Here is a 27,701-nt window from a genome sequence, read left to right as displayed (position 1 = left end):
CCTTTATTTAGATCTTTAATTTCTCTCAGCTGTGCTATGGAGGTATCATTTTAGAGGTTTTGCCCATTTTTCTTATATTATTCTTACATCTTTTATGGTTTGGGAGGTTACCATAAAATTTTCCTAACTTTTCATTTCTACTATAAATAGATAAATTTGTTTTTATCAATTGACTTTATATTCTATGGCCTTGAAAAATCCAGTTACAACTTCTGGCAATTTTGCTGCTGTATTTCTTAAAATTTTCTTTGTATGGAGGTAGATCATCTGTGAAGAGAAATGCTTTGTATTTTTTCTTCCCAATATTTATACCTTTCTTTTTCTTTTTCCCACCTTACTATACTGGCTCTGATTTCAGTAAAAAATTGAATAGAAGTATAAGAGTGGGCATCCTTGTCTCGCTTCCAATCCTAATGGGAAACATTCGGTTTTCACCATCAAGTATGACGTCAGTTGTAGATTTTTTGTTTGTGTATGTGTGTGAAGATACCATTTCATAGATTAAAAAAGCGTGTTGAAGAATTCATTGAGAGGGGCCCCTGGGTGGCTCAGTCAGTTAAGCATCTGGCTCTTGATTTCAGCTCAGGTCATGATCTCAGGACCTTGAGACTAAGCCCTACATTGAGCTCCATGCTCAGCAGGGAGTCTGCCTGAGGTTCTCTCTCTCCCTCTTCCCTCCTTCCACTCTCTCTCTCTCTCTGTCTCTCTCAAATAAATAAGTCTTTTAAAAAAAGTTCCCTGAGACTTTTTGTTGATAGGGTTCCCCTCTACCCCATACATTAGAGATACCATTTTTATTGTCTTTTGGACTCATTTTTTTCTGATAGGAAGTCAGTCATCGATCTTAACATTATTTCCCCTATGTAACTTATCTCTTTCTCTGGCCAATTTAAAACTTATTTTCTGTATCTCTGGTTTTCACTCATCTACCTAAGATACACCTAGGCCTATAAGGGTTGTGGTTTTGTTTGTTGGTTTTGTTTTGTTTTGTTTTCGCATCAATTTAAGATACAAGTTGCCATTACATCTTCAAATAATTTTTCTTACCACTTCTCATTCTCTTCTGTTGAGATTCCAATTACAATAAGTTGATTAGTAAATGCAACATGTGAACTATCTCAGGATGAGTTTCTATTGACTACTTTTCCTTGACCATGGTCACATTTTCATGTTTGCTTGGCTAATTTTTTTTTATGTTTGAGACACTGTAGATGATAATACTATAGAGATTCAAGATTCTGTTATCTTCCTCTGAAGAGGGCTGACTCTTTTTTTTAGAAAAGATTTCAATTACTGACAGGTCACTCTGAACTTAGACAAGGTTTGAGTGTATTCCTTGGGAGGGAGGATCTATCTAAATCTCAACATAATTCCCAAGCTTTTGTAAACTGTTGGAACTCAACCTCCAAATTCTATCTTCCCTAAATATCTTATAGGTGCTTGGTTTCAGGTTTTGTTAGGGTAGGTCAGAGCAGACATTTCTTCAGATCTAGGTCCCTACTATGAAGGCTCAGCCTTTCTGTTTTCTCAGCTAAATATTAGGAGTGATGGTAATGTATTAATCAGTTTGCTTTACTCTTGTGGCCTGAATCTACTCAACTCCTAGTATCTTTTAAAAATCTAACCTCCATAGTTGTAGCACTCTGATGCTTTTGGAAAGTTTCTATCTATATAGTTACACCAGCCTTGCAAGGTACTCACAGATGGTCTGCACATGGACCTCTTGGTAACATTCCTTGCATAGGACCCTCATCTCTGGTACCCTCTGCAGGACCACTTGTGCTCTACCTAGATTCCAGCTTGTTTTACCAAAGAATTGTCCTTGCAAAAAGCTGGGTTGACTGTGGGGCTCACTTAATAAATTTTCCTTCAATCTCTTTAGAGATTGCAGTATGTTATAGCTCATGCTCCACTGACTAAAGCATTTGCCTCATTAATATTCTTCCGTTTTTATCATGGTTTATTGTATAAGTCCAGTAGCAGACCCACTTACATAGCTGGACATAAAAATCTGATTGCACTGAATTTATATGTGTATTTTTTTCATCTTTATAAAGTATTTATCATTAGATAGTTTTTATATAATTCAGCAACAAGAAACTATCATGAAGTTAATATACCCACTACAGAAAATCATGTTTTAGATGTTACTGAGTATTCTGTGATATGAAATGTTGATACTATTGATACTAAAATTAAATTGCCAGAGAATAATGAATTACTATTCATTTTTAGTAGTTCTAAGCAAGAAATTTATTATTTATACCATAGAGTGCTCATATAGAGTATATTGTTGCTCCTTATTTCACCTTTTTATATTTACCCTTAATGCTGCATTACAAATGTGTGTTAGTGGTATAGACTTTCACAATGCAGCCAAAAATTAATTAGCTAGAGATCTAATTGAAACTTTTTCCTCAGACAGTACCAGAGAGTTTATTAATTGCAGAGTTTAACATAATGGGTGCTTTATCCATACGGTGATGACTGAAAAACACACAGTGTAGGTGAAAGTTCATCATTTTGCAGTTCCACCAAAATTCACTTATCATCACCAAAGGCTTTGTCTTCATATTGGAAATTGAGGGTAAAAATCTTTTCTGAATTACCTAGTGAAAAATTTGGTCAATATGCCACCCAAAATATGCCTGTTCAGAAATCAGTTATAATAAATTGAGGGAGATGACAAAAATCATTATACCAAAAGTTTTTTGGAACATAAAACCTGGAATAAAAGCATTCCCTGAAGAAATTAATCCGATTAACAGCACAGCCATCGAATTAAGAATGTCATTTAATTGGCTTTGGAAAATTTACCTTGTTATAAGTATAGCTGCATCCACTGAAGTCATGTCCTCTCCCCAGCTTGTTGACATCTCTAAATGTATATCATTCTTTTTGCCAAATTCTTCATGCTGCCACTTACAAAAACTCTCTAGCATCTTCTCTCCATGGTGCCCAATGTATAGATCTGCCTGCAAAAGAAGATATTTTACTTTAAGGCAAATTATTTTCAGATATACCAAAAACTAAAAACTGAGGAGACTTCATGAATTACTAAAGCAGACTGCTGACCATAACAACATTAATTAGAGTCTGGAAGACATTCAGAATTAATTTAGCCTGAGCTAAAAATCTTGATACTTTGTGAGGGTACAATAACTACAAAATATGTTCCATGCTCTTCTGAAAAAGAAGAGAGGTGAATTAAGAATGTGGAACTTTGAGACTTAAATAACTTAATTATTTCTACAATTTAAGAACAAATGTTTTCCAAAATTCTAGTTAAGCAGCATACTGAAAAAGTATGTAATTCATTCTAAAATGAATTACAGATAAGAAGAGGTTTCAAAAATACAGGTTTAAATAAGAAAATAAAACTGTCATTAAAAATCACTTTTAAAAATTACATCTTGGAAAGTTAAGGTTTGTTGTCAGGAACCTTGGAAACTAAGAACGTTCCATTTTTAGAATAAAACCGAGGTATTAACCAAATCTAAAGGCCAGTTTCATGTATAGTTTAAGGGATTTCGTGGATATTTCTGGGTTTTCAAGTCAATAAAAAGCATACTCTTCACATTCACTTTACTTAAAAGTGCCTGAACAAAACTTCTCACCCCACTTAATAGGACAGAAAACTCAAGACTTTCTTACTGGAGTTTCATGGAGCAGAATAAGCTTTATCACACGAAGATTGACCTGCACACCAAGACTCTTGTGTTGGAAAAGGTTAAAAACCTAAAAACAAATAAAAATAAAAATCCTGAAATAAAACTGAAAATCAAATTTATATTTCTTAAAGCCCAGACATGGGAGAAATCTCAATTTTGACATATATATATATATATATATATATATTATATATATATATAAAATATATATACACACACACATACATATATATACATACATACATATATATACACACATACATATATATGTATATATATATATCCCAACTTAAAAACATTTAAGTAATTTTAAAATTAGCTTAATAGGCAAGAATAACTTAGGTAATTCATTTTAAATACCAAGAAATTTAGACCTAGCCTTCTGAGATACTCATCACAACCTAACTCTGTAGGCATTTCTGTGGGATACAGAGGGAAGGTAGGCCTTTCACAATTCTGAAGACAGCATTTTAGTAACCAAACCCTAGAAATGACAAAAACCCTAGAAACTGACAAAATGCCAGTGTCCTCCTTTCTTCTGAGAAACAGTCCTGAAAACTGAGCCTGCTTTATGACACCTCCCTATTCGTTCCTTGGAGTATTTTTTCTTTTTTTCTCCCCAAGCTAGCTGCCAAAAAGGAAAAGGTTTTCAAAGCTCTTCTCTTCAATGCTACCCAGGAAGACAAGCTCACAGGCCACTGTTGATTAATGGTATCAGATCCTCATTTACAACTGTTTTTCCCAAAGGATGGTGTGTGTAGCAATGCTGGAAAGCCAGGTGAATTTTTAGGTGGTACCTTGATTTTTTGGGTAAGATTTAGTGTTTACTTAATTTGTAATAGAATATAAAACCAAATCTAGAATTGGAATTCCAGATCTAGAACTACTTTGAAGAAACTGAAATTGGTAGGCTATGTTAGTCTACCCGGTACCAGAATGTTGGCGAGTGCTCTGGAAGTAGCTGAACATAGAAATGACAGAAGGGTGGGAAAATCTGTTCACCACTCAAGTAAGCCAAATGGTAAAAATGAGCAAAAACAGTAAAAATGGAGTTTTGTGAAACATCATATATTTATCCTTGAATCAGGGGCTCCTACCTGCTTTACATGGTAACTGGAATCATAAATGGACATCTGCCTTTGGCTTTTATTTATGTTCATTCTCCCCTAAGAACCACGCTTCACTCCAACCTTCTAATTCTGCCTTGCAGGAGGTTTAACCAACAGGGTAGGCAATTAAGTCAAAGGATTCATTTGGTGGTAAACATCTGTAAGATGCTAGGTATAAACTAGATTTTTGCAGTCCAGAAATTGTTTTTTTTTTAAACATTTTTTTTCTTTTTTAAAGATTTTATTTATTTATTTGACAAACAGAGATCACAAGCAGGCAGAGAGGCAGGAAGAGAGAGAGAGGAGGAAGCAGGCTCCCCGCGGAGCAGAGAATCCGATGTGGGGCTCGATCCCAGGACCCTGGGATCATGACCCGAGACAAAGGCAGAGGCTTTAACCCACTGAGCCACCCAGGCGCCCCTGCAGTCCAGAAATTGTTAACTGAACTAAGCTATGTGTGATCTAGCTGATTAAAAACTGAGCTAACTGCTATTAAGCTTTACTCATAAACTAGTATTATATCTGACATCAAATTTTACATACCTAAGTAAGAGCTCAGTGGATTACCAGCCTCCCTTTTGTTCCACCTCATAATGTATAGTACTTTGGGTGGGGCCATGCATACAAAACAATCTAACATTTCTAATTTCAGCAAATGCCCTTTTATAAGAGAATGAAAGGAAGGGCATAAACAAAGAAAGAAAAGACAGAAGAAAATAGTTTTGCCACATCAAAATCAACAATAAGGATGGTTTCTTTTATTAGAAGATGTGAATTATTATTTTGATATCTTTTGAGATGGAGCAATTTGGCATACTCAAAGCATCTTTTTTTTTTTTTTTAAACTGATGTCAATTGAAAGAAAGGAACAGTAATGAGTTAATTTTTAAAGAATGTCATTATACTCACGCATTTCTTCCTTAGAGTTTTCTTGAAAAAATTCCAAGCGCACTTTAAAGTTTGCCTACCATATTTAAGATGGTTAGAATGAATCTCCTGGCTGCATCTGCTCCATGATAGGAAACCATTGCTGGGTCTGCAACCACTACAGTCTCTATGTTGTATTCTTGAGGTAATTTGTATGAATATCGTTTCCCTCTTCCACTTTCTGTTATTTTTTTAGATCTAGGTCTTCCTTTATCTGCAACAGAGAAATGGATTTTCTAGCGTAACTCCATATTGGCAAAGTGAATAAAAATTTTTCTATTTCTTCAGTAATTTTAAAAAGTGTTTATTGAATATCAAATTATGATGATCATAATACAGTAGTGAGCAAAAAACAAAGAAGTTCCCCAAAACATGAAATCTAAAAGGGCATCTGGCTTTGGAGCATGACTTTGGAATCAAACAGACCAGACATCTACCATTTATTAGCTCTGCCACTTGGGAAACTAACATCACTCAGGTAGCCTTGGTTTCCTCATCTATAAACTGAAAAACAGTAACATCTAGTGTTGTTCATGTCTTACAATAAGATCGCATTAGTCAAATTTCTAGCCCAGAGTAAATAAAATAACCCAATAAAAAAAAATCACAATTTTCTTTTTGAAACTAGTGACAAAATAAAGGTCTACTTGCAGAAATTGCTTTAAGTGATTGCCTCACACATCCTCAATTCAGGCAGAGACCCTTAATTACTAAAACATTATGCATGGGTTACAAAAGACTTGGTTCTGTCTTCCATCAGGATCCCACAGTAGAAGTTCCTCAGGGAAATAAAAATTCGTCAAACAGAGCCAACTAAAAGCAGTAACCACAAATAAACATATTTATACATTTAAGTGCATAAAATGTAAAATTTGTTTATTAAAACATGCCACTATCAGAATGAAAAGCATGCCACCAAGTGGGAGAAGATAGTTACAATACTTTTCCATAATAAATTAAAAGCTATTCTAAATCAGTAACAGATAACCCAACTGAAAAATTGGCAAAAGACTTGAACAGCCATTTCTCACACACAAGAAAAGACATCCAAATAGCGAATTAGCATATGAGAAGGTGCTCAGTCTCATTAGTCTTCAGGGAAATGCAAATTAAAACCACAATTAATTAAATTACCCAAAATCCCCAGAATGGCTAAAATAAAGAGATGATTATATTAAGTGTTGACAAGAATGTGGGGAGAAATAGAAGTTCTATACACATACAGGCTGAGAGTTTAAATTAGGATAAACACTTTGAAAAATTGGCTAGCAGTAGCCACTAAACTTGAACACCTGCATATCCAATGACCAATGATCTAAAATATTTATTCCTCCAAAATGCATGCAAATCACATGTACAAATTATTCACAGTAGTATTTTAATAGTTCAAATATCCATCAGTAATATAATGGATGAAAACATTTTGGCCTATTCATTCATACAATGTTCCAGACCTGGAATGTTCCAGAGCAAGGAAACTGAATCAACAACTGCAATGTGCAAGAACATGGATGAACTTCAAAAATATAATGCTGAGCAAAAAAGCCAATTACAGAAAAGTAGGTGGTGTAAGCTTCCATTTACAGAAACAAAAGCTGGGAAGAAGTGACATTAGAAGTCAGGACAGTTAAGTATCTTGGGACATCTGTGGTGCTGATATTTTCCATATTGTGATCTGAGTGTTAACTACATGGGAAAATTTTGGGATATTTTCATCTTCGTTCTGGGAAAATTCAGCCATTGGACACATAATTCATACAGATGAATGTGATACTTCAATAAGGAATTTATTATTTTAACAGCTTTATTGAGATATGTACCAGACAACACATGGGGCCACTGAAGCGTACAACTGAATTAGTCTTAATAAATTTCTACACTTGGGCAACCGTCTCCACAATGCATGGTTAAATCACTGATAACCTGTTCTGTTCCTTGCTATTTATTTATCACCTCTTTTCTAGAACTGGTACTTGGGAGCCAACATCTTTACTATAATCTTTACTATAATTTTAACAGAATCCCTAAAAGTAAACATGGGTGTCTAGTAGAGTCCTGTGGAGATAAACACGTGTGTTCAGTTGGCCATGTCTTCCTGGATGTCCCTAACTTTGTTTTGAATTTCAAAGAACTCACAGTTCTAGTCCATCATGGTAGCGTCTGATAAATTGCTTTCCTTGAGTCCTGTTCCAGGTTGAAGCCATGGCTTGTCAATCCAATTCAAGACTATTCCATTCTACTTTGCAAACTATCTATTCTACCTTTCTTGCCCTCCAACATCTTTCTATGGTGCCAGGATTAATTTATACCATGAATTTTTATACCACTGGTTTCCTTCTATTACTGTCTTCTAGGCTTGACTGAGTTATTTCTGAAATCTAACAAGAACTGGATCCCACCACCCTTGCTGGAAACTCTACTGTTCTGAGATATCGTCATTATTTATACTTTCTCCTTTTCTGACTAGCAGTGACCCAGACTAAAGTCTATTTAATGAACAGTACTACCCAAATTATCAGAAAGAATTTGTTAACTAAGGTAACAAAAGTGTTATAAAAACAAATGCAAACACGCCCTATTTGATATTTTTTTTAAAAAAACATTATATCATGAAACATGATGATACTCAAGGACAAAAACAACAGTAGCCTTCTGCAACAGGACCACAGAGTTAGAACTGTACTTACTGGATCCATATTTAGTGATTAAAACCAAAAACCTTGATGAAAGACAACATAAGAAATTGGTTTTATCTCTATCTTGAGGTCTATGACAATTAGAAATGAATTTTGTAGTTTTTCTAATCATAATCACAAACCTATCCACAGTTAGTATATTGTTTTATACACTTACAATATTTAGTAGGGGGTATTCCTACAAGTAGATGAAAAGACTTGTCTTGGCAGGGTCAACACCAAATAAACTAACTATAGGAGGAAAGCATATATGCAGCTCTCTTACAGGAATACGTCACTGACCTTGTATGTGAAAATCATGCAACGGTAGGAAGACAAAGGATGAAAAGACAGGCAAAATATTAGAAAGCAGACATCATCACAAGTAAAATTAATCAGACTTAGGGGAAGAAAAGGGAGGTTGTTAGAATTATTCTCCTTTGTTGCTGTTTTTATTTGTTTTGGTTTGTGCAGGGGTGGGTGGGAGGTTGTTTGGATTTTATTTTTGAGTGACTAGGTAGATAGAAGGCAGAGGATATTAGCAGAGGAATTTGGGAAAGAAGATGATGGGTTCCATTTTAGACTGACTGAGTCTGAAGTGTCTAAGAGATAGCTGAGTACTGGTGACTAAGCACCTGACAGGAGAGGTCAAACTGGGGATTGGAACTAATCAGTGTGTAAGCGAGGTTGAACACATGGGTTTGGATTACATCACCCTTGGGAAAGCGTGTGGTGCGAGAAACAGAAAGAAAAGGAGGAAACCCGAGGAAATGCTTATATTTAGGGGATGTACATATGGAACAAGATATGCCCACAGAAGAGACAGAAATGTAAGAAAAATAAGATGAGAAGAAACCAAGGGGAGAGTTATAAAATGGGGGGACTTTTGAACTATAGCAAGAATGGTAAAAAGAAATGGTAAACAGAGAAAAAAGTTTGTTTCCTTTATTACTCCAGCTAGGGGCAGCTGTGCTAGCTCTAATCTGCCAGTGTGCTACACTCTTATTTGCAAGTTACATTTAAATAGATTACATGGAACATCCTAGAATGTTTCTTAACAATTTCAACTAAATGGTAGACTCCATCATACAAGTTAACCATTGTGTATGAATCATGCATATTGAAGTAATCTTTTTATTAAGTTGCGTTCTTTGATGGCCTCATTGTCTGCATCAACAACGCTAAGCTTGTTTTTCATCTCCCAAATCTTGAGACCATTTTCTACCCATATGCATGCATGAAAACAACAAAGTTGATGGCACACGTTTCCAGTTAGTGAAGAAATTTTAAAATGTGTGGTCACCAATGCTCAATGTGCGCTCTCCGTAATGCCCTACACATAGTGACAGTAGTCTCCACAACAGTTAAGGATGACATATGGAAACCATTTCTGTTGAAGTTAGCTCTAAGAATAGAGGGGATCTCTATGTCCCGCTCAAATTGATCGGTGTTCTTCAGTTTTACAAACCTCCTTGCAACAGGGAGTCCTAGACGTACAAGTTTTTACTAAAATGTTATATAATATATACTAATGTCACTTGCCTGCTTTAAACCTTTTTGCTCCCCTATAAAGTCCTTATCACAGCACATATAATGAAGTCTCTTCATCATCCAGTTCATGACTACCTTTCCAGAGTTGTATCTCATGTCCATACTGCAGCCATTTGGCTTCAGCTCCCTACGCTGATGCTGTCTCCTGCCTTCCTACCTCTGCACGCATTTCTCCTTTTGCCTGAAATGTTCTTCCCTGCCTGACAACAGGCACTAAAAACTTCACACGAGTTTTTCACCGTCTGACATAGTCTCGTTTAATTTTTTTTTTTTTTAAGATTTTATCAATTTATTTGTCAGAGAGAGGGAGAGCAAGAAAGCGAGCACAGGCAGGCAGAGGCAGAGGGAGAAGCAGGCTCCCTGATGAACAAGGAGCTCTATGCGGGACTCGATCCCAGGACTCTGGGATCATGACCTGAGCCGAAGGCAACTGCTTAACCAACTGAGCCACCCAGCCGTCCCAGTCTCATTTAATTTTGACAAGAGCTCTGAGGTCCAGATATCGCTATCCCCATTCCGTCTACTGTACACGAAGCTTTTGAGAGAGAAAGTCAGTTTTCTAAAGTCGCACAGCTACAAAGTGGTAGCATAAGTTTGTGAACACAAGCAGAGACTCCGAAGTCTATTATCAGAATCCCCACACACTCTGTTCCTTTCTCTCAGAGATGTACGTCTGTAATCAAGATAAGTTTTACTTGATCTTTGCGGCTCAGACCCCAATATCAGATGCATGGTTTCTTGTGTACTGAACCTGTCAGAGTCCTTATCATACTACAGTATAATTACTCACTTACTAGTTTGTCTAAAATAATACACTGGTTTCCTCTTAAGAGTAAGAGTTGCGCCATTTAGCTCTATACTCTGCAAAGTGACTGGCAGTGCTTGTGTTACAAACAGAGAAGCTATGGAGCTTGGAAAGTGGAAAACGGTATGGAGGTTCCACAAAAACTTAAAAAACAGAAATACCACCTCACCCAATAATTACACTGCTAGGTATTTACTCAAGGAAAATGAAAACGAAAAGACACACCCACCCCTATATTTACTGTAGCATTATTCATAATAGCTAAGATAAGGAAGCAACTGAAGTGTCCATGGAAAAATGAATGGATGAAGAAGATGTTATATATATATTCAATGGACTAGCACTCAGCTATAAAAAAGAATGAGATCTTGCCATGTGTGACAACATAGATGGACCTAGAGGGCATTATGCTAAGATAAGTCAGTCAGACAGAGAAAGACAAGTACTATATGATTTCACATATTTGTGGAATCTACAGAAGAAAACAACAACCAACCAACAACAACAACGACAACAAAAAACCCCACAAACAGACTCATAAATACAGAGAATGACCTGGTGGCTGCCAGAGGAAAAGGGTGTGGGCTAATAGGTAGAGTAGGGGAAGGGGATTAAGGGGTACCAACTTCTTCTTTACAAAATAAATGCAAAGTACAGCATAGGGAATATAGTCAATAATAACGTACTGATTTTGTATAGTGACAGAAAGTAACTACACTTACTGTCATGAGTGCTGAATAATGTACAGAGTGTCAAATCACTATGTGGCACACTTGGAACTAATATAACATTGTGTGGCAACTATACTAAAATAAAATTTTGAAAGAATTTACGGGAATTGACAAGGAGTACTGAGCTGGAATGAAACCAAAGCTATGCCTTGGATCCAGGGGGGGTCTCTGGCTTTCAACCTCATGTGCCTTCTCTGTATTATCTTCTATAGAAGGACACAACAAAGTCATCCTAAAGGTAAGGTTTCCTGTTCGGAAAAAAAATATTCATGAAGTCAGTACATAGAAACATAATTTACAAAGGCATTAAAATGATAAAGGAGACTAGTAAAAGGACCAATTTGAATACAAGGAAACTTTTTCATTCCTAGGCAGGAAGGCAGATACTGCAACATTATCCAAAGCTGTTTATCAAGGTTTAAGGGTTGATATCAAGGAATCAAGGGTTTAATATGTTAACACATCAGCCTGATCTGAAGTAAAAAGGGAAGAGCTACAATTAGACATATTGGTATAAGTAAATCAATGTTCTATTTTACATATGGCTATTTTTAAAGCCATTTTTAAAATTCTAGATCTAAATTTAAAAAGTATTTGAAAATAGGTAAACTCGGTGAATCACCCAATTGCTAGCTTAATACTCCTTGCATGCAAGCGCCTGACCCAAATAGTTTGGTCAATTAATACTGAACCGTCATGCTTTCAAAATAAACACAATAAGAAACTTCATGAGCATTGTTTGCCAAATAGTAACTGTTTATTTATGCTTTGTAAACCTATTAAAATTAAAAATTTTCTAAAAATCTTTCTTCTACGCACCATGGCACACAAAGCCTGCTTTGTGTCATCCTGTTCATGGTAGTTAGAATAGCTGGAACTTACTCCGATTTGGAAGTCACACAGCGTAGACTTTTAGTATAACTCATACAAGACATTTTCCTTAAATGGACTAAATTCAAGGTGTTGCTGCTGTCATTCATCGACACAAGAGACTTTATTTGGCTTGGTCATAACACTCCTGTTCAGCAGTTTTATCTCCTTGGTGTCTATATACTTCTTTGAAGAGAGAAGAGGGATATGTCTTACTTAAACTGACTAAATGAATGAATAGAGGGGCACAGATATCTACTTAATCCACTCTGAAGATGCTTGCCATACAGACTGATACCATGAGTTTTCATGGAAGAAAACAGAAATCATGGATTAATTAGAGATATATACACCAAAACAGAAATAGAGTTCTTCCTGAATCTGAAGCACTGTAAGCCAGCAATGATTGGAGCAACCTATGCCTGCTGTAAATGTTACTAATTGTCACAAGTCATAGACCAAAACTAGCCTCAAATACTATAACCAACTTTCAAATTGGTATCTTGGCCCTCACTCTACTGACACCTAATTTTAAATCTGCAAGTCAATTTTTTAAGTCTTTATAACATAAAATTCTAAATTCATGTTTCCTCAGATTCTAACTAGAAATCTTTCTCCTGTCTGTGACTATTCACTGAGATGTCTGGATTAGATATCTAACAATTTTTCCTGGGGACACTTCAAATTATTTTCTGAGTGTTGGCTATTACTTTCGGATCCTACTTACATAACAGAAATCATCCATTTTCCTTACCATTCTTGCTAACACAGAGATCTCTGCCAAAGGAAGTAAGAAAGCACACAAAACAGTCACCCCCATTTTATCTCTGTGCAGAACTGGCAGAGACTAGGATTTGATGGCCGGAAATGCTTATGAGCTTCTGAAATGTCCAGATTGGAGGTATTCTGATACTGAGAATAAAACTCAAAGAAGTAAATCTTTACGCTTCTCCCCATTACACTGTTAATTTTAACCTCCAAGATGATTTTTACTTGGGCCAAATTTAAAAGAAGAAGAAAGAGGAGGAAGAGGAGGAGGAGGGGAACAGCAAGGAGAACAAGAAGAAGGAAGAAGTAGAAGAGGCATCGAGTTGAAGTAAAGATAATTATGATAGACTCAACGAGGTGGACTAAAATAAGGCCATGAGCTCACAGTATTCAGTTTTAGGAGATCAGGAATTCTCTTGATGTCATGTCTATGCCTGTGAGGTAAACAGTACACCATGAGGAACATTCCACAGTTCGAAAGAGATAGAGGGCATGCTACATATTAATCTCTTAAGTCCCTCTGGAGTTCCATTTTTTGATACTAAAATGTGGCACTTTGCAGAAAACTAAAAGAGAAGTCTAAAATCAATATATTTAATTGTTGTTGACCAGAAGAGATTCCACATTTTGAGAAAAGTATAAAACTAGTATATGGAGGGATGGACAGATGAACAGACAGAAAGGGAAGAGAAAAAATCTTAATGTTTTCTTCTCACATTGTGTATTTGTGAAACCCTTCCAGGATAAGGCATTACCTGAAACGATACCACAGTAATGACTGTGAGGAGCTGACTTCTCTGTGACTTTTTCCTCCACGGACCTTTTCTGCCTATATACACGGTGTGGGTGACCCGTTATGGCCATTGTATCATTGAGTGGTTCAATAAATATGAAGTCCTCATTGAGCTGTATAAATCCCATCTGGAAATATATAACATAAAAAGATACGTAAGAAATACTATTTGGATAAATTACTTTCTAGGCTCTCCTACTCACACACACTCTATGTTCTTTCACATATATGCATACGTTCTAGTGAAGCTTTTTCAGCAACGCCACTAAAAGGTAACTGTCCTCCCATTTTATTACTTCATCTTTACATACTTTATTGCACTAGCATAAACTTCATTTAGTTAGGCTTAGACTGTGTGGGTGGGAGGCTAGATGCCAGCAACAGATGCACAGTAAAAATTCTGGAATGGTTAAAGGCTCACTTTGGGAGACCCATGGGGTCACTTACATGTAGGCATGTACAGAAGACCAATATGGTTTTTAGTTGCATGTACCACATAGTCCAACTTCTCAACAATCATTATTTAATAAAGTGATTCATGTAACATGTCAAACCAAAGGCAGGTGACATTGCATTGAAATTATTATATAAAATACTCCTGAAACCATGTACTAACCATTTTTAAAACCTTTGCTCAGTAAAGTACAGAAAAAAATGAATCATCACTTACACAAGCATGTTTCAAGTCATATAATGCCATGTTTTTAAAGTTAGCCAATTGTAGACAGAGAGCTAAAAACTGTAAAATATGGTTATTATCAATAAAAAGAACTTATAACAAGTAGGTATCCTTTAATTATATTGAGGCTAAGCCTTGTCATTTCTTTCCTTCCTTTTTTAAAATATAAATTTATATTATAACTAGGAAAATATTCCACAGAGACATATGACTTGAACTTTTTGGTTTTTATTATTTTATTCTGCAGTGATGTATATATTACATGTATAAAATATACTTGACTACATATACTTGACTTCTGTTAACTCTTTAACCAATGTTTTTGAAGAATCCCTTAGAACCTGCATTTTTCATACCCAGTCTACTATCAAAGTTTTTCATTCTGTTTTGAATTACATAAAAACTATGTATAGTTCACTTTAATTTGATCCACATACAGCTAGAATAGTAATAATATACTTACTTCTTCAGATACAGTAATTCTTCTATACAGAATGTTAAGAAAAATTAAATCTATACTAAAAAGAGGTGTGTTTTCCTTAAAAGTACAAAGGAGACTTTTTCTTTTGTTTTAATCATTAAAGTGTACTATATCTTCTCTCCAGAAAGACTAGATGATTGCCAATATGCCATCTCATTTTATTCTATATTGAATCAATGTTACAAAATATCTTAAGAATAAATCTAAAAATACTCATCACTTTTTTAATCAAATTTTTATAACATTAATAAAATTCTCAAGTACTAGAATAACAGTTCCATCGCCTCTGTCTGTTGTCCCCTTCTGTTTCTCCCTCTCCTTGTCTTTCATAGACACACACACACACACACACAGAGGGGATGGGGATAATGGAGAAAAGATTTACTGTCACAATTCTTGTAAAACAGGTATGCATTATATACTTGTGCCTTTTTGGGGGCTTTTTCATTCATAGGGGCTTATAAGGATCAGATTTATTAGGTAGAGAAAATCAACCTGAGAAGCCTGGACTCACTCTAGGAAAAATTCATAGGATGTCATGTGTATACTTTTGCCATTCTAAAATACAGTCACCAATACATGGGTACTAGAACAAAGGATAGAAAGTTGAAAAAGTGAGAGAGACACCGGCGGTATACTTTCTCTCAGCCTAGAAATTCCCTTGAATCCTTTTGATGTAACAAATTTCCATTGTTCCATTATTCTCCAGCTAAAATACCACCTTGTCTGGGAAGCCCAAAACCACTTCTACAGTCTTATGGTAGAAGCGGTCAGGTACCCCTCAATTTAATTTTTTATTTTTTATAAACATATATTTTTATCCCCAGGGGTACAGGTCTGTGAATCGCCAGGTTTACACACTTTACAGCACTCACCAAAGCACATACCCTCCCCAATGTCCATAACCTCACCCCTCTTCTCCCAACCCCCCTCCCCCCAGCAACCCTCAGTTTGTTTTGTGAGATTAAGAGTCACTAATGGTTTGTCTCCCTCCCAATCCCATCTTGTTTCATTTATTCTTCTCCTACCCACTTAAGCCCCCATGTTGCATCACCACTTCCTCATATCAGGGAGATCATATGATAGTTGTCTTTCTCCACTTGACTTATTTTGCTAAGCATGAACGTTCTAGATCCATCCATGTTGTCGCAAATAGCAAGATTTCAGTTCTTTTGACGGCTGCATAGTATTCCATTGTGTATATATACCACATCTTCTTGATCCATTCATCTGTTGATGGGCATCTAGGTTCTTTCCATAGTTTGGCTATTGTGGACATTGCTGCTATAAACATTCGGGTGCATGTGCCCCTTTGGATCACCATGTTTGTATCTTTAGGGTAAATACCCAGTAGTGCAATTGCTGGGTCATAGGGCAGTTCTATTTTCAACATTTTGAGGAACCTCCATGCTGTTTTCCAGAGTGGTTGCACCAGCTTGCATTCCCACCAACAGTGTAGGAGGGTTCCCCTTTCTCCGCATCCTCACCAGCATCTGTCATTTCCTGACTTGTTGATTTTAGTCATTCTGACTGGTGTGAGGTGATATCTCATTGTGGTTTTGATTTGTATTTCCCTGATGCCGAGTGATATGGAGCACTTTTTCATTGGTACCCCTCAATTTAAATCCTAATTTCAACAAGCACTATGTATAAAAACTTGGACATTTTACTTAACATCTCTTAATCTCAAAATTACATGGGCTTATAGATGTCTATGAAAAAATTTAGGACAGTGTCACACACAGAACAGGTATTCATCAAACAACAGATCCCTCCCTCAAACTGTTATAATGGGTCATTTTTATATTTATGATAGCAATTATTTCATTCTCCTCATCAAAATCGCTATTGCTTATGTGTCTGTATCTTACCCCATTAAGTATAATTTCTTTAAGACCAAGTACTGTGCCTTAGTTATATTTACAAATTCTTTTTTTTTTAAGATGTTTATTTATTTATTTGACAGAGAGAGATAACAAGTAGGCAGAGAGGCAGGCAGAGAGAGGAAGGGAAGCAGGCTCCCTGCCGAGCAGAGAGCCTGATGCGGGGCTCGACCCCAGGACCCCGGGACCATGACCTGAGCCGAAGGCAGAGGCCCAACCCACTGAGCCACCCAGGCGCCCCATATTTACAAATTCTTGATGGTTAATGCAGACTAGCATACAATGAATGCCAAGAATGTAGAGTATTAAACATATTTTTTAAATCTCTGATTTAAAGTTCAAAAAACACTGAATGTCAAATACCTGAAAAGATACTAGAAATTGTTTTTAATAGTATAAAATGCTCATTATGATCTTAACCTCTGGCATAAATGAAAATTCTAAGTAAACAAAAAAATTATTTTTAATATGAATCCCAATGAATTGTTTTCCACACATGTGTTCATTGTCTCCGATGTAAAACTAGAATGAATTTTGAAGTAATTACAAGAAAGGCAAAAAAATCTTCCCTTAATAGAAAAAAGGACAGTAAATATTTAAAACTTGAAATAATAATTATTAAGATGTAGTACATCTACACAGGGATTGAGAGTAGATGCTATCACAGTATTTATCCCTGATGCATGCTGTGAAAATACAAAAATATGTTACTCTTATGAGGTTCAGTCAGTATTGAAGGTCACTAATACAACTGATAGTGTGGCTGATGATGAAAATAATAAGTATTATGATGCTCAGTAAGAACATCTCAAACAAACATGCTCAGTTTCCTTAAATCACAAATTTATAACCTGATACATTCTTTCAAAAGGTTATAAGTATAGTTGGATTTAGAACAATAAACCAAGGGGCACCTGAGTGGCTCAGTTTTTAAGCATCTGCCTTCGGCTCAGGTCATGATCCCAGGGTCCTGGTGTTGAGCCCCATATTGGGGTCCCTGCTCCATGGGAAGCCTCTTCTCTCTGTCCCTCTCCCCCAGCTTGTGTTCCCTCTATCACTGTGTCTTTGTCATATACATAAATAAATAATCTAAAAAAAAAAAATAAACCAAATAAAATTGACTTGCATACCAACATACAAAATTTAATGACTCCAAAAACAGATTGTGGACTGAATATTATTTGGATTCATAACCTACTACTAAGCAACTTTGAGAAAGATACAGTGACTTAATCTACACAACTGTAAAACTGTGCAGAACATTGACTTTTGACAAGCACATGTAATGCTCTTATCATAGGATGTGATACTGGGTAACCACTCAATAAATGCTCACCATGATTTTTATTTTATTAATTAGAATAACCACAAGAAATCAAAGCACCAAACATTTGAGTATGAAGTGGTGACCTCAGGAGTCCAAAGAATCAAAACTGATCCACCTTTGTATTCCCATAGGACCATACTAAATATTTTCTGAAATAAATTTTTTTTTAATTAGGATTTAGAAACCACTTCCTAGTAATTATTTGTTGGTTCTTTATCTGCAGACATTTTTAAAAACAAGAAGCCATTTTTGAAAAGGAAAAAAATGTTGGAGTAATTATAAATGGTGACTCACTCATTCAATACATATTTACTGTCTGACTACAGTGTGCTCACTCTGGGGCAAAGTTAGCACTAAGTGATTAGCGTTCTTTCTTCAGGGAAGGGTTTTCCATCTGAGACCAGAATACTATCCTAAAGAAAGGAAAGTGCTCTAGCTTAGGTCAGTATCTTTCAAGATAATTCCTTCTATTAAAGCAGAACTACAGAAAAACTTGAGGTCTTCGTTGTCACCATGAAAGCCTCATGTTTCCCATTGACCTCTGTGCACAAGGATCCCTGCGCACAAGGGTCAATAATCTGGCAGCATTCATGTTAGTGCAAACATTGTCCTTTAAGTTTCAGAAGGAAAGAAAAGAGAATGTGAATATCATACAGCACACCATCTAAAATAAATGCAAGACTTATAAGCACTTTTCTCCCAGAATGCTCTTATTTAGATTTTTCAAAATGATTTTAAATGTTTTGAGACATTTCACACAAAATTTGGAAATGAAATTAAGTTTAACAGATGTTCCCTACCTTATTTCTGTTATCATATGCATATTCTCATATGGTGGTATCTGTTCATTTGTCATTGAATGTTATTCTTTGATTTCACAATTTAGCAAGAATTTCAGTATTTTGCAATTACAAAATACAATTGTATTTTGTACAATTACATTAATATGTTACCATTCATTTCTTTTCTTTTTTTTACTAGTTCTGACATTTTATTTCTCTATTTAGATACCTCTGTGCTTTATTAAGACAACAAAGAAAATGATCTTCATGTAGGTGCACTGGAACTGTCACTATATTCTAAGCACAAAAAATTTGATTTGGTAAATGTGCCAGATATACTGTTGGTGAAGTGCTCCAATTAACCAATATAAATATTTCATGTTTTCAAATTCAAGTTAATTATGGTCTTTTAAAAATAGATCCTAAAACTCTAATGCAAACATAACTTAAAAATGACTTAGGGGCATCTGGGTGGCTCAGTCAGCTAAGCACTGGACTCTCAGTGTTGGCTCAGGTCATGATCTCAGGGTGGTGAGATCGAGCCCTGAGACCTCCAGCTCCACTCTCAGTGGAAGTCTGCTTGAGATTCTCTCTCTCTCTCTCTCCCTCTTTCTCCGTCCTTTCCGCACTCTCTTTCTCTCTCATAAATAAATACATAAAATTGTTATAAGTGATGTAAAAATTGGAAAACAACATGGCACTCTCCACTCTTGTTCCCCCTCTTCACTGACAGGGTACTTTACTTCCACCACCTCACTGCCCATTCCCTCACAGAACTGAAACACTACTATAGTTACCTCAGATTTTCTCTTCATTCTTCCCTGATTCTTTCTGGAAAACTATTTTCCAGAACCTTGGTTTTCTGGGTCAGCTTTCAATGTGTTGGCTGAAGATATTTATCTGAGGCTCAAACTGCATATTGTCAGTCTTTGATAATGTCCTATTTTAAAAATACATAGCATAAAAACTCCATAGCATAAGTGCTAAAGGACATGAGGAATGTGTTAGATCATTATAATTATTACATAATTTCAGGATATCCGAAGTGTCTTGAGGGATAGCAGAATCTGGATATGATGAGGGCAAGGCTATTCCCATGAGAGGAGATGTTATAAGCAAACGTAAAGAGGACGTGGAGTCTAGCTAAGAGTTAAGAAGATGACTGTTTTAAGTAGAGAGATGGGAAAAGGTAGCAAAAAAAAAAAAAAAATGAACCCACATAATTGAAAACATCAAATGATGAAATTCATTTATTTATTTATTTATTTATTTATTTATTTATTTGTTTGAATGATGAAATTCTTGATAGGAAGTCAATGTCCTGAGGTTCTGAGGATGATTACTATCATGTCTGACCACAGGTATATCAAAGAATTAGTGAGGCTCTAAAAGAAGCCCAAATGTTGTGTTTCTACACAGCAATTACAGAAGTTGTGAAAAGATCTGGCATCTTGAGACACTTATGAAAATATTATAGACACAAGGCTGATGCTCTACATGAACTGAGCAATGTACATTTGGCTTTATTTTAGTATTTTTTTGTACAGTAATGTTACAGTATACATCTCATTAAGTAAATAAAGTATATAAAGCATTTTATAGTTCAGAGTATAACCATAATATAGGGCTTGATGTAAATTATAATACTGTAGGTTTGTTCGATGCTTTAGTCAAAAGACATCATTTTTAAGAATACTATAAATAGCAGTGATTTTTCATGCATTTGTGTATTCAATACATACAAGCAAGTCTAGGAAAATACACTTCTGACACCCAATCTATCCTACTGTCTTACAATGCTGAACTCTTCCTGACTTGACCCTTTTGATGTTCCCCCTTTACGCCCACAGGGGGAAATTCTAAATCCTTTGTGAAGATATATAAAGTATAAGGTCATGATAAACTCTTGCCTACCTCTTCAGTTTTATTTTTACTACTTCAACTTTATATATAACCACAACAAACACATTTTTAAAGATTTTGTTTATTTATTTGACAGAGAGACAGAGAGCTCAGAAGCAGGGAGAGCAGCAGGCAAAGATAGAAGCAGGCCCCCCACTGAGCAGGGAGCCTGATGTGGGGCTCAATCCCAGGACCCTCAGATCATGACCTGAGCTGAAGGCAGAGGCTTAACCGACTGAGCCACCCAGTGCCCCCAACAAACACATTTTAATTGTGTGAACAAATATCATATTTTAACATATTTCAGAATAACTTTTAGTTGTATGATCACATCTTGGTACATTGCACATGCTGGTTTCTCTTTCCAGAAAGTCATTCTTGGTTATTTCTTAAAAAAACAAGCCAACCTGGCCCTCTCTCCAAAGTAACCAGTGCCTTCCTGATTCACTTCTACACTGTACCTTTCCCGTTATTACACTAATCAGTCCACTATAGTCATGGTTGTTGTGTGTCCCTGATCAGACCATGAGGCTTTGGGCACAGAGCTCAACTTCCTGCCTTCAACACATAAGGCCTAGTATACAGCAGGTACTCAAGGAATGTAGCTTTTATCTTAACATACTCTTCCTTTTTGAGAAAAAAAGAAAACATATCCATTCAATGCTTGAGACCATCTATTCCATCTACTCTACGTAAACTCCATTTGAAGGGAAATTACTATTCAATTTCTCCACTCCGGCTTTCCCAGCATTGCCTTCCTTGTGAGCCCAAGTTCCATCTTTAGAAAAAGCTTTCATGAGACCACACTGTTAACATTATTCTGTTTTCTTTCTTTGCCAAAGGGCTTCGGAAAGTATCCTGAACCTATGAGAGTAGAAGCAAACTTAGAAATCACTGGGCCATCAACAGAGTTTAAAATCAAGAAAACCGAGACTTGGAAATGTGGCATAACTTGCCTAGAATCACACAGAGACTTCATCCGAGCATCAGGGCTAGAATCTAATATTCCCAGTTTCCAAATTTGTTTTTGGTTTTAACACATCACTCTAAATTTGCGTGCTACCTGCATTTTCCTTTCCCCCACTGAGCTCTGGAAATTGTTCTAAAGCCGCCCACCATTTCCTGTCCTTTGTTCTCCTCCCTGAGGCATTTGGCCCTTGACCACTTTTCTTCTCCAGGAATATTACATTGCTCTTGCTCTCTTCTCTAGCAACTGTTTGTTTCCTTAAACTGGTCACGTTCCTTACTCCAAAGCAGGTCTTTGGTCAGCAACTGCTGTCTGCAGTAATCCCTCCCAAAGGTTTTATAACACCCTCTATGCATAGAGCCAATACCCAAATCCCCAATCCCCCTCTCAGCCCATTATTTCCATTGAAGATCCATGATCCTCCCTGTTCACTTCTCATCCCCTCACTTCAGATGTGTAATCCTTCTCCCACACCAGTGCCTCTCTCTGAATGTGTATCTCTGTTCATGCCTCAAACGAATCTCTAGTTACCTAAGCTAAAGAAAATATAGCCTTTTTCTCTTTACTTCTTCTAAAATATTTACAAGGAAACAATAATGTAAGAAAATAATATGCCTGAATGCCAGACACTGTGTATATATGTTTTCACTTAATCAACCAGCAAGCTTGTGCCATGTAGGCTAACTTCACTAGTTTCATAGTTGAAAAAAGTGAGTTTCAAAAAGATTTACTGTGTCCTAAGGTCACAAATCAGTATGTGGTGAAGACAGGATTCAAACCAAAGAGTGCCTTTGTGAGGCCATCTGAGGCCATATCACTGTTATTCCAAATAACTCTCATCTTTAAAAAATTTTGCACTGAGGGTTTGAGGTCAGGCACAACACCTCACGAATGGTAGATGTCCAAAATTTGATATCAACAGCAAGGCCAGGTCCCATCCCTCACAAAGCAGCAGACAAAAATACTGTGTTAGTCTCTGAACTTTATCCTGAGCTGACTGTTTTATATGATGAGACACATTAGCTGCCGAAGGCAAAACGGGTTTCTGAGAGGGCTGAGGGTTTCACCCCAGACACGCCTCAGAGCTATGAACCCAGTCACTCACCCAAGACTGATTTGGGAGAACATTTCAAGTACTGAGTTTTTCTTTCCTTCTTCCTTTGTTTTACAATTCTCTTTTCTATTTTCTTCCTTAAAATGTCTCCAGATCATAAAACCAGAACGTTTAATATCAGGACACTTAGAAGATATAATTTTAAAAAAGCAAATCATGATCCCAAATCCTGTATCATATAGGATGATTACACAGGTATGTGTATATTTATTACTAGTCTATTAACATGCACAAAGACACACAAGTAGATATGTGGGTATGTACCTGTGTGTGTGTGCATGTGTGTCTCTACACACGCACACATTTTTTTTAAACGATTTTATTTATTTGACAGAGAGAGATCACAAGTAGGCAGAGAGAGAGCAGGAATCAAGCTCCCTGCTGAGCAGAGAGGCCGATGTGGGGCTCAATCCCAGAACCCTGAGATCATGACCTGAGCCGAAGGCAGAGGTTTAACCCACTGAGCCACCCAGGCGCCCCCACATGCACACATTTGTTCAAGTTTTATATTCTACTTTACTTTTCCATTTAAGAATAGCTTCAATGCTACTTTGTTTCTTAATGGTATTAAATAATTTTTATAAGTCTGGTTTTTAATTGCTGAATAAATGTGTACCCTCTAAACATATCATAATTTATTAGCTATTCTTTCATTTGATCATCTGTTCAATAAATGAGGATTGACCTTGTACAGTCAGAGGTCAGGGACAGCAGTGATGGCCCAGGCTGGCAAGACCTGTCACCAATTTACCCACACTCCAGGAAGGGATACAATTTGCTATTTATTTGACTGAGTCAAAGCTACACATAAAATTGCTCTATCACTGTTAATAAGCTTTACCTTGATGTAAAGGCAGGCACTTAAAGTGATCAACTAGAGAAGACAAACCAGCCCTCTTCAAAAGACAACTGTGAAACCCCAAGAGACTGAGGGGTATATCTGAAGAGGACTGCCTCCCAAGAACTCATAAGTGTGGCCCATGAGATACAGAGTCACCATTTTAAGCAACTATCAAATATAATGCTTAATACCACTATCCCATCACACAATTACCATGCCATGACTCTGTCACCAAGCCATGACATCACTAGTCACCCAAACATACTCCTCCTTCCTGCTTCCCTTACAGATTCTGCCCTCGAGGAGCCAGAGGAAGCTCAGGGCACTGAGCAGGAGAAATGGAAGCCCTGGGTGGGGAAACAGCAAGGACTCTGACTTCCTTCCCCCTTCTTCACTGCAAGTAAGTAGCTCTAAGCAAGCCTGAATGCGGAAGGCATGTGGCAGAGAGACTAACTCTATGGAAATTTGGAGGGTTTGATGATTAGAGGATAAATATTTTAACTACCAGAGACTTTTTGTGACTAAATTTACCAAGTGACTTCTCACAACCTAAGTGTGAACAACACCAGAAAGAAACCCAGTGGGAATAAACCCCCAGTTTCATGACAGCATCCTTTGAGTCCTGTTTACTCAGTGAAAAGTTCTACATGTACAGTATGAATTCAGGTGCCAAGTAGTTCAAGGATTAGAGAGTAATGCGGGGAAGGTCTTTTGGGTGAAGTAACATCTGAGCAGAGATCTGAGAGTTGGCCAGAGCAAGTAGGAGGGAAAACATTCTAGGCAGAAGGAGAAACAAAGACCCTGAGAGGGGACCAGCTTAGCATGTGTAAGGAAAAGCAAGGTTAGAATGACTGGAGTGCAGAGATTCCTGGGAAAATGATGACTGGAAAGGAACTCAGGGGCATTCCATGACAGTATCATTTATCTGATACATATTCAAAAATAAACCCTGATGAAATCCTCCTGTGGTTTTTAGACTATTTATCTTTTCTTGGACACTGGCTAGAGATTTTACAAGGGATGCTTCATGATGACCTTCTGTGCTATGTTCTTTCAACAGTCTTATTTTATCTCCATAATAATTACTCAGGAATACATGTCACTCTTACCAATGAAAAAAATATGCTTTCTCTCCCATTCTTTTTTGAAAACCATTGGCCTCCTCTAACTTTTCACCAGCATTTGACAGAGAGATGCATTTTAAAACAATTTCAAAATGTTCCTTTTTAACTCCATTAAAGATAAGCAACATCACAAGTATAATTATAAAGAGAAGCTGTAACTATGTTGAAAATCCCAAGCAGACTCCTCACTGAGCGTGGAATTGGACATGGGGCTTGATCTCATGACCCTGATATTATGACCTGAGCCAAAATCAAAAGTTGGATGCCTACATGACTGAGCCACCCAGGTGCCCCATCCCTCAGATTTTTATGGAGTCTTTAAATGTGCAAAAACATGAGTTGAAAAATAGGCAGAAAATTCAGTTTTGAATCTACTTCTAAGTTTATCAACCAGTCTAGCCAAAGTTATTGTGTCCTACTATATCTTCCTGATGATTACATGTTACAAATGTACCTATTGAAAACCTGCTACATGTCAGCACGCAGGCACTAATGCTTCAAAAATGAAAAGAGATTTTAATTCCTATCTTCACGGTCCTTATATATTAGGGAGAAAGACAGAAAAATCAGGTATCCAGACAAATATATTTAAGGAATTGTGAAAAGTATCATTGAAGAAACAAACAAAGATCTGAGAGAAATAGAATGGAGATTGAGATGAGGTGGCCCACTAAGACCTCTCTAGGAGTAAGCATCGGAGGCAAGATCCGAAGAAGGAGCCAGCCATATCAAAAAGCCTACAGGCAAGAGAAGATTGGTATATTTGGCAGAAGATGCTGTATATCAAGACTATGGCCCTGGAGGAACTCAACAGAGTTGAGTTGGGAGGAACTCAACAGATTGACTTTGTTTACAAAAATATATACCTTTTAATTATTATTTATTACAACATAAGTCTGTGTTCTATATATAGTTATGCCACAGTAAATTTTATTTTAAAAATGAAAACCAAAGGATAAATAATGTAATAGTATTCCTTCGCAAGACAGAGGCAAGGGAAGTACTAAAAGAAATGTGCTTGCTCCCAGAAGGCAGAAATCAAGCACAAAAAGGAGAGAGCAAGATAGTTTATTTTTTCCACCCCAATTTTATAAGTATTAACTTTACAAACAGTGTATAAATGTGACTTAGATTATACTATAGTTTAAAATAGAGGTTGAAATGGAGGGATAAGACTTGTTGGGAGAGGGCACTGCTGTAATTAAAGCAATTAATAATAGTGGCACTGGTTTAAAGTCTACAGTGAGGAAGACCTATCGATGAGCGAGGACAGCATGAAAGGATCGACACGGAGACTGAGGCAGTGGCAGGAGTCACAGACAAATAAGAAGAGTAGCCAAAACAGAACAGAAGCATTGGCAGGCCACGATTCATGGAGAGCTCTGAAGATCACGAGAAGACACTGAGATTTTATTGGAAATGTAACCGGAAGCAACCAATAATGGATGGCATAATCTGAAAGAAATTTCGAAGAAAGTAACTCTTGTTCTGTTTTTGGAAAACAGAGTACAGAGAGGAGAATCAGGGGGACCAGTCTGAAGTGAGCTAGAACGATTAAAGAGCAAGTCTATGGTGACTCAGGGGGACCAAAGGGGGAACACACAGTGGCTGAGCTAAGGATGTGGAGAAAAGGAAACACATTTGAGATTGATTTTAGATACTCATACAGAGGGTGACCACTCCAATTTGTTAATGGTTTACATGCTGGGACATGGAGTGACAGTAGCGCAGAGAATTCAGGATGACTTCAGGGTTTCTAGCTTAAGTACACCAGCAGGGGAGATAAAGTCTGCGACTGAGATGTAAATCAAAGGACCTTATTAGGTTTGATATATCTGTGAAATTTCTAAGTGGAGAAATCAAGTGGACAGTTGGAATATGGAGCTTAGTGCAGTTTTGAGCTGGAGACATATGTCTGGGAGCCGCCAACAAAAAGATAATCTTTCAATCCGCAGGGAAGACTGATGTTATCCAGAAAGGGAGTGTAGAGAAAGAGCAAAAGAGAGGCTACAACCAAACCCAGAGGACCCTAACATTGAGAAACAGAGAAGGAATCAGCAAAGGAAGGGCCAGTGAAGTTAAAGAAAAAGTAGGATCTAGTTGATTTTTTTAAAACAAGAATTAACCCTTTCTAGAAGTGGCTTAAAAAAAACAAAAGGCAGGAATAAGCTCTCATTCAGTTCACTCCGACCAGTTCACTCCAACCCACACTGCTTGGGTTAAAAATTCACTAGTCCTAGACAAGATGATCAAATACACGGGCTCATGCTTCTGTTGAATTCAACAGCAAAAACCAAACCGAAAAACCCTCTGCTGCCTACATCAACCAGGGTTCTCCAAAGTCCTAACAAAACGTGACTTTTGTTTTGCGGCCAGTCCGAGAATTTTACGTGTTCCATTTTCTTGAGTCACAAGGAGAATTTCAGTTTCTTAACTAACCCTGCTTGCCCGATGTGCTTTTTTAACAGTTGGCTTCCAGCTCGCTGCTCGCCCCAGCACTTCGTGAGCGGGTGGGTGCCTGTTCTGCTGTACACCTCGTCCTTAAAGGGTTAGTCACTCGGTGACTCTGCAGAGCCACTCACCATGGTGATGAGCCCCTACAGCACTTATCTCATGGAATTCCAGCCCAGTTATGTGCTTCCAGTGGAAATGAATGAGACCACTGAGGAAGCTGCACAGCTGTGATGTGGGGATGTACTCC

At 37.0% G+C, this 27,701-nt stretch overlaps 1 protein-coding gene across 1 annotated transcript in view; it reads right to left on the bottom strand.

The window, feature by feature from the left end:
• Window positions 1–27,701, bottom strand: part of ADAMTS19 (ADAM metallopeptidase with thrombospondin type 1 motif 19) — a 251,991-nt gene that overhangs the window by 193,043 nt on the left and 31,247 nt on the right. Inside the window, exons 2-5 of the mRNA XM_059416340.1 lie at window positions 13,863–14,028; window positions 5,749–5,921; window positions 3,655–3,738; window positions 2,818–2,975 (exon numbers count right to left, since the gene is read on the bottom strand). Coding sequence (XP_059272323.1) covers window positions 2,818–2,975; window positions 3,655–3,738; window positions 5,749–5,921; window positions 13,863–14,028 — 581 coding nt within the window. The remainder of the gene's footprint in view (window positions 1–2,817; window positions 2,976–3,654; window positions 3,739–5,748; window positions 5,922–13,862; window positions 14,029–27,701) is intronic.

The sequence above is a fragment of the Mustela nigripes genome, chromosome 12 (genome assembly GCF_022355385.1).
Source record: "Mustela nigripes isolate SB6536 chromosome 12, MUSNIG.SB6536, whole genome shotgun sequence".
In the NCBI taxonomy this organism is placed as follows: Eukaryota; Metazoa; Chordata; class Mammalia; order Carnivora; family Mustelidae; genus Mustela; species Mustela nigripes.
Note: the sequence above shows the minus strand (reverse complement) of the source record. Positions and strands in the feature narration are given on the sequence as shown.